The 14,190-nt window shown below is 44.6% G+C and overlaps 1 protein-coding gene across 1 annotated transcript in view; it reads right to left on the bottom strand.

Moving 5' to 3' along the window:
* Positions 1–14,190, bottom strand: part of EDEM1 (ER degradation enhancing alpha-mannosidase like protein 1) — a 133,466-nt gene that overhangs the window by 7,075 nt on the left and 112,201 nt on the right. Inside the window, exon 11 of the mRNA XM_086939212.1 lies at positions 9,822–10,013. Coding sequence (XP_086795338.1) covers positions 9,822–10,013 — 192 coding nt within the window. The remainder of the gene's footprint in view (positions 1–9,821; positions 10,014–14,190) is intronic.

Raw genomic sequence — 14,190 nt, 5'->3', positions numbered from 1 at the left:
AAATGCAGAAACACGTGTTGCAATGCAGTGGAAGGCCCTTTGCAAACGTTGAATGACGACCTTTTCCATTTCTTATTGCTAATTTTAGGTGTTAGACTGGTACTAATGAGAGCAACCAATGCCCAGACAGTGTTTACAAGTGTAATGACGACAAAATAACGAAAACTATCACTAAGTGTGCCGCATTACACTGCATAATTTGACTTTTCTTGCTGAATAATTTACCCAACTCTACCGCACAAGTTGGCCCTCCCGTGATGCATACTTTCATTGCGCTTGATTATAGCAGGGTTTGAATTCTAGAGGGCTTTAATTTTGCTACCTTTCGGCTACACTAAATATAGGGACTGAAAGAAGGCAAGAAGCAGTGGGGCCTGTGTTGGAATGCCCTGAGGCTGTGCACACCTAAAAACATGTGTTTAACGGTATTCACCAACACCTTTACAATCTCTTCATACAATGGTAAAAAATGAAAAATGTGCACCTCATAAAGGAAAGAGTAAAACCTTTCCAGAGAGGAGAAAAAGAGGGAGTAAGAAAAGTGGATTTGCAATCACTCAGGAGATTTTCTCACGGTTTGACACAAATTCTCCTTTGTTGATCTTCCTTTAAATGTTGGCATGCATAGAACAGGTTCACAAAAGGAGTTCTCAAAGAAATGGCATCTAAAGTAATTTAACAGTTCAGCAAAATATTTTTACCCAGGAGTTTTGTGCAGCAAAGGGTTGGGGATTAACTTGCCCAGTGGACAAAATAAAATAACAAGCATTTACAATGCAATAGGTCTCGCCGCATTAAAGTTTGAGTTATTGGCATTGTAAATGGTAATGCGTTGCATTAATTTTTTTAACAAGCAAGGACAGTGCTGTTGTGGTACTGAGTGATGATGTGGTTGGGCTGAGTGATGTGGTGGTGTCCCAGAGTGATGTGGTGGTGTCCCAGAGTGATGTGGTGGTGTCCCAGAGTGATGTGGTGGTGTCCCCTATTGATCGCAACCAAAAGAAAAACACAATTGAGTAGTACTGCATTGCAGCATTATTAAACAGGTGGATGGCTTTGGGGGGTGTTCATGTGCAGATACAGTATGCACTGGGGAGAAATAAGTCCGTGGGTTTTCATGTGGCAGCAAAACAGATGCGTTTCTAGCCGTTTCCCAGAATTCATAGCCTGTAAATTGTGGCGAAGTCATTGCAAACGTGTGGGAACACCCACGGAGCTGTGGCCAGCCACAGCCCCTCCCTTAAGAGAACCCCTGCTCCCTCTGGCCCCAGGCCTTACTGCTGCTAAAAATACCCCCCCACCCCCACCCCGACTGGTTTTCCAAAGCTGGATGTTGGATTTGCGGTTTGAAAGTCCTCACTTTTAGTTTGTGACTCTGCATTGAACACCTAAATCCAGGCGGTTGTGGCTGTAAATCGAACCTGCGGTGTAAGGCGGGCACAGACCCGGGCACCTCTGGGCTGGGCTCTTTTACCACGGGTTCTCTAAGTGTCCGAGTATTATTGTTGGCACTGCCCTGCACCTCAGGGGCGTATTTGGGAGGGGGCCTGTGCTGCGCTACTTGTAAAGTAGTGTGTTTGTTCTTTTGAGGTATGGAATGCAAGCAGTGGAGGGAAGTGATGCATCTCTGTTTGCATCAGCATGTTAATCGATAGTTTGGAAAATGGCATTTGTCAATTGTGAAGACCCAGGTCCTTTTTCACAAGCCCCTTGCGCATCCGGTGAGTCACTGTTAATATGGAAAAAATTACGTACTGGCAGTGCAAGGGGCTTGTAAATAAGCCCCCAGTATTTTGATGTTCATGAACAGGTGTAGTTGCGCCAGTAAGAAGCTCGGTGTGCCGAGCTCCCACTGCGCAGAGCTGCGCGTGACCTGGAGGCTACAGGCTAGCCTCCCTACAACTCATAACACAGAGCTGGGCACAAATGTCCACCATCTGCATGTACTGAACTCAGCCTTTCTTTATTTATGGTTGATAAAATGAGTACCACTGAGGCAGAGGGTACTTCCCATCAGCAGTCTAAATTGTCTCAACCTTTCCTTCTTTGCATTATTATGATTTTCTTTTGCAGTTTTATATAGCTCAAACTTTGCGCAATTGCATTAGTGCGCTTTACTTGAGACCCAGATTCTGTTACACGTTTTTGGGCAGAATGAGATTCAATAATTTGCCAAGAATCACGGGATCATGAGGTGAAATGGGGACTCCAGCCTGGTTCCCCAGTTCCAAGCTGGCAGCTCTGGAAATGAGAGCCATTCATTTGGCTAATAACTCCCGTCAGCATGCTGAACCGGCTCAATCTTTATTTAACCCCTTGTATACTGACGGCCCCCAGCCGTCATGCACTACGGTGCTCATGTGCTTATGACGGCTGAGGGCAGTCATAAACCCGCCCACTCGCGATTTTGCCGCACAGGCGCAGAATCGCGGCTGCATGGAATGGGTTAAGGGTTGATAAAATGAGTACCATTGAGCTGGCTAATATTGAGCATCAGCACGCTGAACTGGTTCAATCTTTATTTAAGGGTGGATGAAATGAGTACCATTGAGCTGGCTAATAACGAGCATCAGCACACTGTACCGGCTCAATCTTTATTTTCAGGTTGATGAAATGAGGGCCTTTGAGCCGGGTTTTAAAGCTCATCGGCACGCTGAACCGGTTCAATCTTTATTTACGGGTTGATGAAATGAGGACTATTGAGCTGGCTAACAACGGTCATGAGCATGCTGAATAGACTCGGCATGTTTAATTTAACTGTTGCTAAAACGAGTCCCAGTTAGTTGAGTAGCAGTGCTCCTGAGCACTCTAAATAGATTCCTTGTGTCTATAGTTACAGGATGATGAGATGAGTACCACTGAGCTGGTTAGTAATGATAATCAGCACGCACAGATAACTTAGTCTTTCTTTATTTAAAGGGTGATGAAACGAGAAGCATTGATGTAGGTAGCAACACCCTCGGCACGGCCGCTGAACCGAAGGCTGTGATTGGTCAGGACCGTCGGGATGCGCGTGTGTGTGCATGTCTGTGTCTGTCTGTCTGTCCGTGCGTGCGTGCGTGCGTGTGTGTGTGTGTGTGTGTGCACGCGTCCTGATCCATTGTGACTGGGAACAGCATGCCAAAATCGGAGCTCGTGTTCACGCGCGCGACCTGATCCGATTCCGGCATGCTGCGCGTGCCCATCTCTTGTCTCCTGGGAAGCACAGCTGTTGACTATAGGTCTCGCGGCGAGACAGCGCTTCGCGCTGTAATCGACAGGGCGAGACCTAAAAACGTTTTTGTCCTTGACCGCAAACAAAGGAACCTGGTATTGCACGACAGGAATTCTACATTCCTGATGACACCATACACATTTGGCCTGAATGAAGAACCGATGAATCAAGTGTCTTGCAAATCGACACTACTCACCAGTAAGTGCCTCGAGGCACGGGGGTAGAGGGGGAAGGGGAGAGAAGGCACTGTGATCAGTTAAAGGGTCCCGTAGTGCAGGGGGCCCGAACTCCATGGGGCCCTTCTTTGGCACTGTGCATGGGCTACGGGCCTCTGGCCTGAGAGCTCCTGAGCGAGTCTGGAGCTTAGGGTACCCCCCCTCCATGTACATTGGAGGGGAGGGGTGGGTCCCTCAAGTTTTGTTTTACTACTCAAGTGAATTAATAATCTTGGTGTATGTTTTACCAGGCAGCTGAGTCCATAGTTATGCTTTGGAATCAGTGTTCATCAGAGTTTTGGAGATGGATGCTGTACGTCTCCTAGTGAGGTATCATAGGTCAAATCAGACACATTTTGGTCAATGCATAATTTGCTAGAAAGGAGGAGTGTCAGTTTAACAGATAATATCAAAGAAAGGAGGGGAGATAAAAGGAGTTGTCACACATTATCAAGGTCTCTCCTCTGCTTCATGTTAATTAGCAGAGGAGAGATCTTGATGCAAGTATCTACGCTTTTACTACATTGCGCACAGTAGTTGAGATGTCACAAGTTCCCTATCAGTCGGCCCAACCTGCAGACCTTGTTACTCTTATTCTAGCCTGTTAATTGAGTGAGGGACTAGTTGTCTTTATCTGTTAGTCAGTATGCCTTTGGAGACGCCCATAACTTTGGGCGGCTCTGGGCAGAGAGGGCACCTTACTTCCCATGGTACGCGCATTCAGCATGGTCCTCATACATATGCTTCTGTCCGCTCTGACACTAAGAAATTGGCCATAGTGATGTGCAGTGCCCATAGAAAAGTTACTGATGATGTGGGTAAAGGGAACACTTTCGCCGACCAGACAGGTAAGAAAATAGCCCGAACTAAGATGAAAAAGATGTTTGTAGCAGGTCCCGCTAGGTGGGTGCCTGAGGTCACCATGTTTGAAGATACACTTGAGAACGTGAAGAAAATACAGAGTGAGGCCACAGTGGAGGAATTAGCAATGTGGTAAGAAAGTACAGCCCAATTGAATGATGAGGGATGTTGGATTGACAAAGTCAGGGAAGCAAAGATGGATGTTGCCCGATGCATATGTTCTTCCTGTAGTCACAATGGCCCACCTCATATCAGTGCTAAGGGTATTTGCAAACTGCTAGACCCTGTATGGCAAAATGACAACATTCCAAAGACGGCTGCACATTTAGTGAAGTACTGTATGGCGTGCATGATGCACAATCCTGGAAAAGGTCCCCCTACACCACCTGGCAATTTTGCACCTTCCACTTTCCCTTTTGAGGTCCTTCAAATGGACTATATTGAAATGGACAGGGTCAATAATTTAAATTATGTGCTGGCGGTTGGCGGTTGTTTGTGAATTCAGTAAATGGGTTGAGCCTTACCCTACTAAAGAGAATACAGCCATCCCGACTGCAAAGGTACTCCTGAAGGAGTTCTTTCCTCACTTCGGCTTGCCCAGTTTGATCAGGAGTGATAACGGAAGTCATTTCAATGCCATTTCAATGCCAAGATTATCCAGTTAGTTTGCAATGATTTGCACATCAAACAGAAGTGCCATGCTGCGAACCACCCCCAGTCAACAGGTCTGGTTGAGAAGTACAATTGTACTCTCAAACTGAAATTGGCAAAGATTCATGAAATGACTAGGTTAAAGTGGCCAGATATTTTACCATTAGCTCTTTTGTCAACGAGAACAGCAGCACATTCTAGAACAGGATGGTCACCCTACAAGGTCGTGTTCAGACGCCCATCAAATGCCTGGGGCATTCCGCACCCACGTAGGTTTTTAGAATTGGAGTACCCTTTATTGACTACCGGTGCAAGTTAACTGAAAGTTTGCATTCTATTCACCAACAGATTCAATAGTCGCATAAACCCCTACCAGAGGGGCCCGGCCACAACATCCAGCCTGGGGAGTGGGTGCTGGTGTGTAACTTTCAGCGGAAAAAGAGCTTGGAGCCCCGGTGGAAGGGGCCTGAGCTGGTCCTACTCACTACCTGGACCGCTGTGAAGGTCCCCGGTCAAAAGAACTGGATCCATTCCAGCCACTGTCGCAGGATACCCCTACCCTCGCCCTACAACCAGTGGTAAGCGATGGCCTCGGGGACACAGAATGAGAAGGTGCATCAGTTTGTCCCTTTTTGCGACGCAAAACGTACGTGGACCCATACTGATGCAGAGAAAGATGAGGTTCTAAATGCAGAAACCCCCAGAAATTTGAGCCCTTGAAGAGCCACTGTTTGCCGAACTCTTTGCCAGGAGTCACCAGGTATAATTTGCGCCCTCGAGTGAGGAATAGTGCACCAAAGGAGAAGTCAGACTAGTCAGGGATGGACTGAGCAAGTTAGAGCGTACTTTACTGTAGTACCAACAGTGTTAGTTTAGGGTGAGGCGAGATTGGTGCACTGTTCTGACATTGGACACGATAAATCTAACATGCTCCCTAGGAGGGGAGTACATTATCCTGTGCGACGTGGGATTCATCAAGAGCTAGGACTGAGCAAGCTCCGCCGTCAGTGCTCAAGAGCGCCAATGTTGATGAACAATAGGAGTCTACCAGTGAGGCTCTGACGGACAATGGGAACACTTGCCCTTGCTATCAGTTTCATTGCATTCCCTTTTCTGGTTACATAATGCATTAATTGGTCGACCTATTGAGGAGGAGGAACAGCCATCTGCATCACCACGACTAGCACAGGGCCAGTCCACAAAGAGTAAAATTGTTTTCGTATTGACAGTTGTAATAGCATTAATAACAATGCTTGGAATAGCTTGGTTCCTGGAGGAAAAGTATCCAGTACATTCCTTGGTTGGTACAACGCCCATTTCCCCTGAGCATATGTTTGTTACTTTGGCCCCTCACAAAAGGGAGCATAGAAAGACTTACACAGATAATATATTCATAAAAATGTTGCATCAAGCCCATGATGTGTCCAATACAACTAATTGTTGGGTTTGTGGATTGCTTTCCACAAACTTGGAAGGGGTTATTAATACAACAGCTGGGATACTGACGAACATCACTGCTGAGCTCCAAGATTAGTTACCTTACAGAAAGGGATGAAATTACAAGTCATCCTCGCTGATCGGGGAGGGGCCTGTCACATCATTGGTGGTGGCTGTTGCATTTACATACCTGACCACGCCCCCAGTGTGTATACAGCTATAAAAAAATTGCATAGAGTTTCATCAGACATACACCATATCGGGGGGGGGGGGTTTCTGGAATATGCTAACATGGGGTTGGAAGATCCTCATCTTTTTGGTTGTAGTTGCTGGTATCATCTTTACATTTTTCCTCTGCATACACTGTCTCCTGGCTTGTTGCACCTATTGTGTAAGTACTTTGACACCTAAACAAAATATTTTCAATCATGATACTAATGCTGGATCATGTTGCAAAAGCATATTGACGAACGTATGCAAATTGATGAGGGTATCTTTGAATACTGATTATGTATGCACCAGCTTATAGCGAGGTTTCTTATCTTTGCCATATGTTATCCGATTCTAGACAGTAACAAAATAGTTAGCCCCTCTAAAAGGAGGGTCTGTTGGAAAAAGGTGTTTCTGCGGTGTTGCTCATGCATTGATTTATATTACGTTGGCATTTGCTGAACCATTTTATGTTTAGCTACCATTTTGAGCTATGATCGAAACTAATTAGTCTTTGTCTCTGCTGAAAGCAGCTGTGATCGTTTTCGTTCCTCCAAGGTTGGGTCTTGCTGTACTAATGAATACACTGTTCTTATTAGTGCATACATTTCCCACTAGATAGAGGCCTGCTCCCACCAGTCCAGCGGTGGGCATAGACAGAACCACCTTGGCGTAGAGCTAGCGTGTGTCCGGTCTCAGGATCGAAACTCATCCTTCTGTACCTCCTTTGTCTAGCTGCTTCCAACTGGAAATTTCCAGTCTGGGTGTGTCTTTATTAGTTCTGAATTGTACATAATGTATCACCATACATGCTGAAGTTAGTCCCGCCTGCAGCAATCCCAGAAGGCTGGTCAGATTGTACTGCGCTTGAGTATACGTGAATAAAATATACTTGGTTTGTATTTTCTACTGTCTGACCGACTCCTCATTTGTATGGAAGGCTGAGAGGTGGTCGCGAGTGACCCTGGTGGCCCTAGTCTGGTCACTTCCTTCATAGTGTCAATAGAAGAGCCAACAGCCAGACCCTGAATGCTCAACCTAAGACGTCAAGAAGAATATGGTCTGAAGAGAAGACTGCTAATTTAATTAACTCTGATGAAGGAAAACCCTCTGCGATGCAATAGAGTATACGCAAAGCACTATCAGTGACTACAAATATTACCAGTTTCAATTCACTACTGAAGTTAGTAATGAAATCAATCATATCTGGAAACTGTATGTTCTATTACCTTTCTACCAGAAAGAGATTTACATTGGTTGTTGTAACTTACACGTCAAAGAGGATAGAGACATCACAGTTATGAGTGAGATTCCCATATAAAAGTTGTTTATTTTGATTGGTTTTGTTACACATAATGAGGTACAGTGGTTATTGACAGCAGCTTTCCAAATTTTTTCAAAAAACAGGTTTTAAAAAAATGCATAGTGTCCAGCTATTGCCCCAAAAGTAGAGCCAGCTAACTTCCTGATTACAGAGACAACTGAAATGACACTCCTGTGTTAGAGGAACATAACACAAAAATGCTCACAGAAGTACCATATTAATAGACTGAGACCATGCGGGGAAGGGAACATAACTAATACCAGAAACATTACAGGTGCCAGGATATTGGGGCTCCGACATCAGGGAGAGAAGTACCCCTTAAAGAAGAAACCCCTTTTTTGGTTGGTGAAGCCGTTTGCCAATGACTAAGCTTAGTTAACAATGGACGCGCTTTTGCAAGGTGGGTAAACCACAGTTAATAAAATTAGGGCAAAGGATCAGAGTCATGTAGGGTATAAACATAGGGTGGTAGGGTGGTAGGATGGTAGGATGGCTGCAAGAGCGTACACGATAAAAATCACCATTGACCGAAAGATCCAGTGAACCTGTGAAGTAATTGGCATGGCTGCAGACGATAAATAAAATCAGACTATCGCCATGGTAGGATTGTATACGAATGGTTTCCAGAGCTGAAAAATGAGAATCACAAATGTGTGTGGTTTCCCAGGAAAACAGAAGGTCAAATTGTTGACTCATTGCAAGAGGTAACTGATAGAGTGACTGAAGTAGAACATGAAGGTCTGGGAGCATTAGTTAAAGTCCTAGGTGAAGATATTGGAGGTAGTGTCAGAATCTGACAGAGGTCGAATGTCTCCACTGTAGTGAAATGAGGTTGATTTCTTTCATGTACTATATTTCAAGCTTTTGCTTAGGCTTTCTAGTTTTGCTTTTATGTTTACTTTACAATACTATAAAAAAGAAAGGACATATTATGGGACACCAAGCGCATGACATAAGGTAGGATTTGGTAACTAGGGTTCCAGGTTGGTCTTTATAAGGATGATCAGGCTGGTTGTCAAACTATCTGCACTTAAACAAAATCACAGGGGGGAAGCGCCAGTGAAATGTCTCAATTTATTGTATGAATTAGCCAAGTACAAACACACAGACACTGGGTCTGGAGCATACAGACTGTCATAGGCAGACTGTGGCAGACACACTATAATTAAAGCGGAAGGTATGAAGAAAGATCGCAAAGCCTCTATCCCTTCCGCCCACCAGAGACCTCACGATAGTGAAACCAAAAACAAGCTCTTGCCCCTTTTCCTTTTTGAGCGTTTATGAAAAAACCCAAAAGGTAAAAGGGGAAAGAGGCCATAGCAAATGCTATGTTACACACATACATGTAACTTAAGCATTGCTGTATTCATACAATTCCAAACTTGTATCCCATTCCTAAAGGGGGATAGGTAATTACTTATAAGAGTGGTTATGTTGAAGGTCGTGAAAATTACTGGACTGGAGTGCAGTTCATGTCTAGAGAACGCAGTATTCACAAAAATATTGAGAATCGCATGTCCAATAGCAGACATTCTCAGTATGAACTGTGGCACAAACTAATGAAGTAGCTCCTTCTGGAGTTATACTTACAGTGTAATATCTTGCATAAGCACACTTAGCATCCTAAAGGAGATGCCTACTGGAGGGCCTGCAGAGGATTAATCGATTGGAAAATAACCATCACTTTGAAATTATATTTGGTAGTTCTACTAGACTGAATGTTTTTTTCTAGACCAGGAAAGAACTTCTTGTGCTGTAATTCCTTTCAAAAAACATAAATGTGAAATCCAGAATGCAGTACACTAAAAACTCACCTCAGCAGAGTAACTTCCCCTTCTCGCAAGGAAGTCCAGGTTCTCCCACACCCTTCCCAAGCAGATAAGTAGGGGATACTTGTGGCATAACTTACATTTGAGCTGGAATTGGCTACTCGGGTGTTCTGTCGTATGTGAGCAATAGTTTCTTCTTCCTCTTCATCCTCTGGAAATATATCCTGCCACAGAGAGTCTCGAAGACGTTTATCCAGTGGCACAATATGCCCCTCAGTGGTGAAAATGTACTTGTTGCCAGATTTATGAACAGGGTTATCCTCATCAAAAAGCTGAAAAATAATGGAAAGTGTAAGAACAAAGCAAGAAATATACAGACCAGGCGGTATCCAAGCTGTTCTGTTATAAGAGCTACTTGTGTCCATTGAAAATCATACCAAGCTACTAATGTGCTAATAGTGAGCACCACACAATATTACATTAGTGGTCACCCCATCAGGCAAGGTTGTCATCCGTAATGTGAATATGGTATTATGAATATAGAATGCAAAATACAGAGTTAATACACGACAGTCGCAGATTCAATGCCTCTCACACCAAAGTAATAATTTTAGTTACGTCTCCCCAATGCCTCAAGATTTATTTCTCCAATATCCGTTTAAAATATAATTTTGGAAATCCAGCCATTTGTCTTCAAACATCAGTTAACCGCAGGAGTTCTGAAAATACACATTTGTCTCAAAGGCACACTTTTCAATTTAGGAATGCACATATTAATTCAAACAAGTGCTTTTCTAAATTTTGATACATGTATACAGAAGCTGACAACCAAGTCAACTAAGTGGCACCCCTTATATCTTTCATGGTGGGGCTGCATTGACACCATTAAAAAGCTGTTAACTCCTATTGTCTTTCATATTATTTCTAATATCCCAATGCCCATACCAGCGGGCGATTTCACAAAATAAACTCCATCCTTAGATCGTTTTTGTGGCTTAACAAAAAAACCTAGAATCTCAAGACAAAAACGGTCATGCCCAAAATTGGAAGGAGGTGTCAACTTCCCTTAATATTACAAAGCCTTTCTATTAACCCCTTCCATGCGGATGACGAACCCCAGCCGTCATGCACTACGGTGCTCGTGTGCTGATGACGGCTGGGGTTCGTCACGGCCCGCCCCTGTTTATGTTGTTTACAGCACACCAGGGGAATCGCGGCCGCATGGAAGGGGTTAAGGCATTTACCCAAATGGGTGGCTGATTCATCTTTAGACTCTCCATTATGGATTGATCGCGAGAGAGAGATCTTTGCGGTCCCCTTTTTCTTTCCAGGAATATTTATCTTTTACACGCAAACCGCAAAAACTATCCACACCAATTATGAATCATTTATATAAAATCTTGAATTCTTTCCTCCACACCGCCCCATATGATGTTGAAACCTTACTCACTTCAACTATATGGCATAATATGTTCATATGCATCAAGAACAAACCTATATACTGGAAAACATGGAGGGACAAAGTCATAATATGGGTCCATCAATTGTTTGATAACAATACTTTTATTACATTTTCAAACGCATATTCGCTCTTTCAGTTGCCTCCCTCATTTCAACACAAATTTTCAATTCTAAGTACTGCAATTTTGGAGTCATACTCATTTTAAATCCCTACTTTCTCCACCTTCGCTCCAGATTCTACATGGTATAACCTACTTCGAAGTAAGCACAATCACATATCATGGACTTATTATTAGCTGCTGCTTTTCAACAAATTACAAAAAATGGAAGGAGGCATCCAAACTCTCATACTTAGCTTGGTGGTACTCGGTCACAATCATAGATTAGATACCACCTTTGTATTTCCTATGTCTCATGCCAAGTAACATCTATGAATATGGTCTCCCATCGCGCAATTTTTAGATGATCGTGCAAAAAACTGTTTTGCTCCTATTCCCAAAGTACAAGAAGTTGCTCAGGCCCCTTGACTTTGTCATACTGTGATTTTCATTATTTGCCATATTTTTCTAGTTATACTTGTTCTTGCTCTATGCCTATTAATGCTTTATGTCTCGCCTTTTTATTTTCAGCCATAAGTGTGATTTTCAACACTCAGCCCATTAGGTATATCTTGATATTTTTCTCTATGTAACTTTTGATGTTTGGAATACATGAAGTATTGATGTTTATTCATTTGTGTTCAATAAACTCATCTTTTGAAACTTAAAATGGAATGTTTTTGATTTTCTTTAGGGATTTGAGGTATGGTTTTATGAATTGTAAGTATCTGTTTATATATGTAATTGAGATAGGCTGTAAAAGTCCAAAGAATGTACTTTAGGGTCAGTGTCTGAAATCCTCATACACTAATACAGTATTGAATCCACTTTGAAATATAGTGTGGATGGGTTGTATGAGAGAACCACACATGCCATTACTATGTTAAAATGTTATGTTATGTTATGTTAAAATGGGACTTTTATAGCGCAACGGCTACTCCAAAGGAGTGTCCCGGCGCTTTGAGCTCCAGACCAAAAGAAAAGAGCTGGAAAACATAACAGTAAAAGAGCAGGGGCCTGAGAGAGGGGACAAATTATCCAGCGAACATCCAAGTTTTTAAGTCTTTCCTGAAGACAAGCAAGTTTGCGGTGTTACGCAAGGACACCGGTAAGGAGTTCCATAGCTGAGGAGCAAGGAATCTAAAGGACCGGCCGCCTAGCCGAGCCCTTTTGATGCGTGGCACCCGAGCCAAAGCCAAAGCTTCTGACCTGAGGGATCGTGCAGGTCGATTAGAAGTCCAGCCTCCTCTGAAGGTATTTGGCACCATTGCCATGCAAGGCCTTATGGGCAAGAGTCATGGCCTTGAACAGTATCCTCTTCCGCACCGGAAGCCAGTGAAGGGATACAAGGAGATTGGAGGCACTAGTGCGGCGGTGCAGGCCAAAAATTGCACGCGCAGCAGCGTTCTGGGTGACCTGCAAACGCTGGAGGAGGTATTCAGGCAGACCCAGATATAGGACATTTGCATAGTCCAATCTGGACCCTATAAGTGCCTGAACAGTGATCTTCCGATGTTCCTCCGAGAGAAGGGGAAAGAACTTGCGCAGCATTCTGAGGATCCCAAAACATGTTCCCGTAAGAGTGGAAACCTGGGATTTGAGCGAGAGCTCGTTGTCAATTTTAACTCCCAGGTTCTTAGCCCACTTAGAGGACTGAGTGGGAGGGAACATGTCAGCAGGCCACCATCCCTGCCAATCTGGTTCCGATGGGCATCCGAAGAATAGTATTTCGGATTTGTCCGAGTTGCACTTAAGGCTGTTGTGAGAGAACCAACTAAAAACAGCCCCAAGGCACTCACGGATCCTTTCTCCATCGAACTCTTCGCTCTTACGACAGGTGAAAAAGAGCTGGGTGTCGTCAGCATAAGAGACGATCCGGGCCCCGTAGGACTCCGCCAATGTCGCCAGAGGGGTCATAAGGATGTTAAATAGAGTGGGGCTCAATACAGAGCCCTGAGGCACTCCGACTCCCAATGGCGGCATCTCGGCGGACCCGGGTGGGACCCAGACCGTCTGCCGGCGGTTGGCCAGAAAGGAACGAAACCAGTTGAGCACCGTCCCCCCTAGTCCGATGTCATGAAGTCTAGAGAGGAGATCCTCATGGGGGACGGTGTCAAACGCCGCCGACAGGTCTAGCATGACTAACATCACCCTGCCTCCCGTGTCCAGCACCTCCTTCACGATCTCCGAGACTTCCAGGAGCGCCGTCTCGGTGCTTAAGTTGGAGCGAAAGCCCGATTGGGATTCATGAAGTAATTCATTAGACTCCAGGAAGTTGGAGAGCATGCTGTGCACGTGTTTTTCCAGGATCTTAGTCAGTGCTGGAAGGAGCGAGATTGGCCTATAATTGGAAGGCGCCTCTGGGTCAAGATTGGGCTTCTTGATCAGGGGGATGACCATGGCTTGCTTCCAGGCCTGAGGCAGAAGACCCTGGCTCAGGGATAGATTGAGGATAGGGTTAGCTATGGGATTAATGACGTCTGCCGTTTTCGCTAGAAATTTTGCTGGGCACGGATCTAACGGTGAGCCCGATTTAAGGTTCCTCATCAAGGTTAAGGATGTGGCAACCGAAAGGGGAGGAAAGTCTAGCAGAGCTGGGCCTGGGGGAGACAGAGAGGCTGTCTCAGACGGCACCGCAGACACGTCATCTGGAGACCTCAACGGGAAAGAATCCTGAATTTGCCTGATTTTGGTGGTAAAGAAGTTGGCAATAGTGTTAGCCCAGGTCTCCACCGGAGCACCCTGAGTAGAGATTGACCGGGGGCTGGTGAATTCACGCACAATTGAGAAAATCTCCTTACAGGAGTTAGCTGCGTCTTCAATTCTTTTGGCGAAGTAACATTTCTTGCCCTGAAGAACTAGATCATGGTATGACTTCATCATGATTCTATAACGTTGTTTAGCCTCAGGCTCATACTGGGCTCTCCACGCCCGCTCAGCAACTTTGCAT

This window comes from Lissotriton vulgaris, chromosome 9, assembly GCF_964263255.1.
Source record: "Lissotriton vulgaris chromosome 9, aLisVul1.2, whole genome shotgun sequence".
NCBI classification, from domain to species: Eukaryota; Metazoa; Chordata; class Amphibia; order Caudata; family Salamandridae; genus Lissotriton; species Lissotriton vulgaris.
Note: the sequence above shows the minus strand (reverse complement) of the source record. Positions and strands in the feature narration are given on the sequence as shown.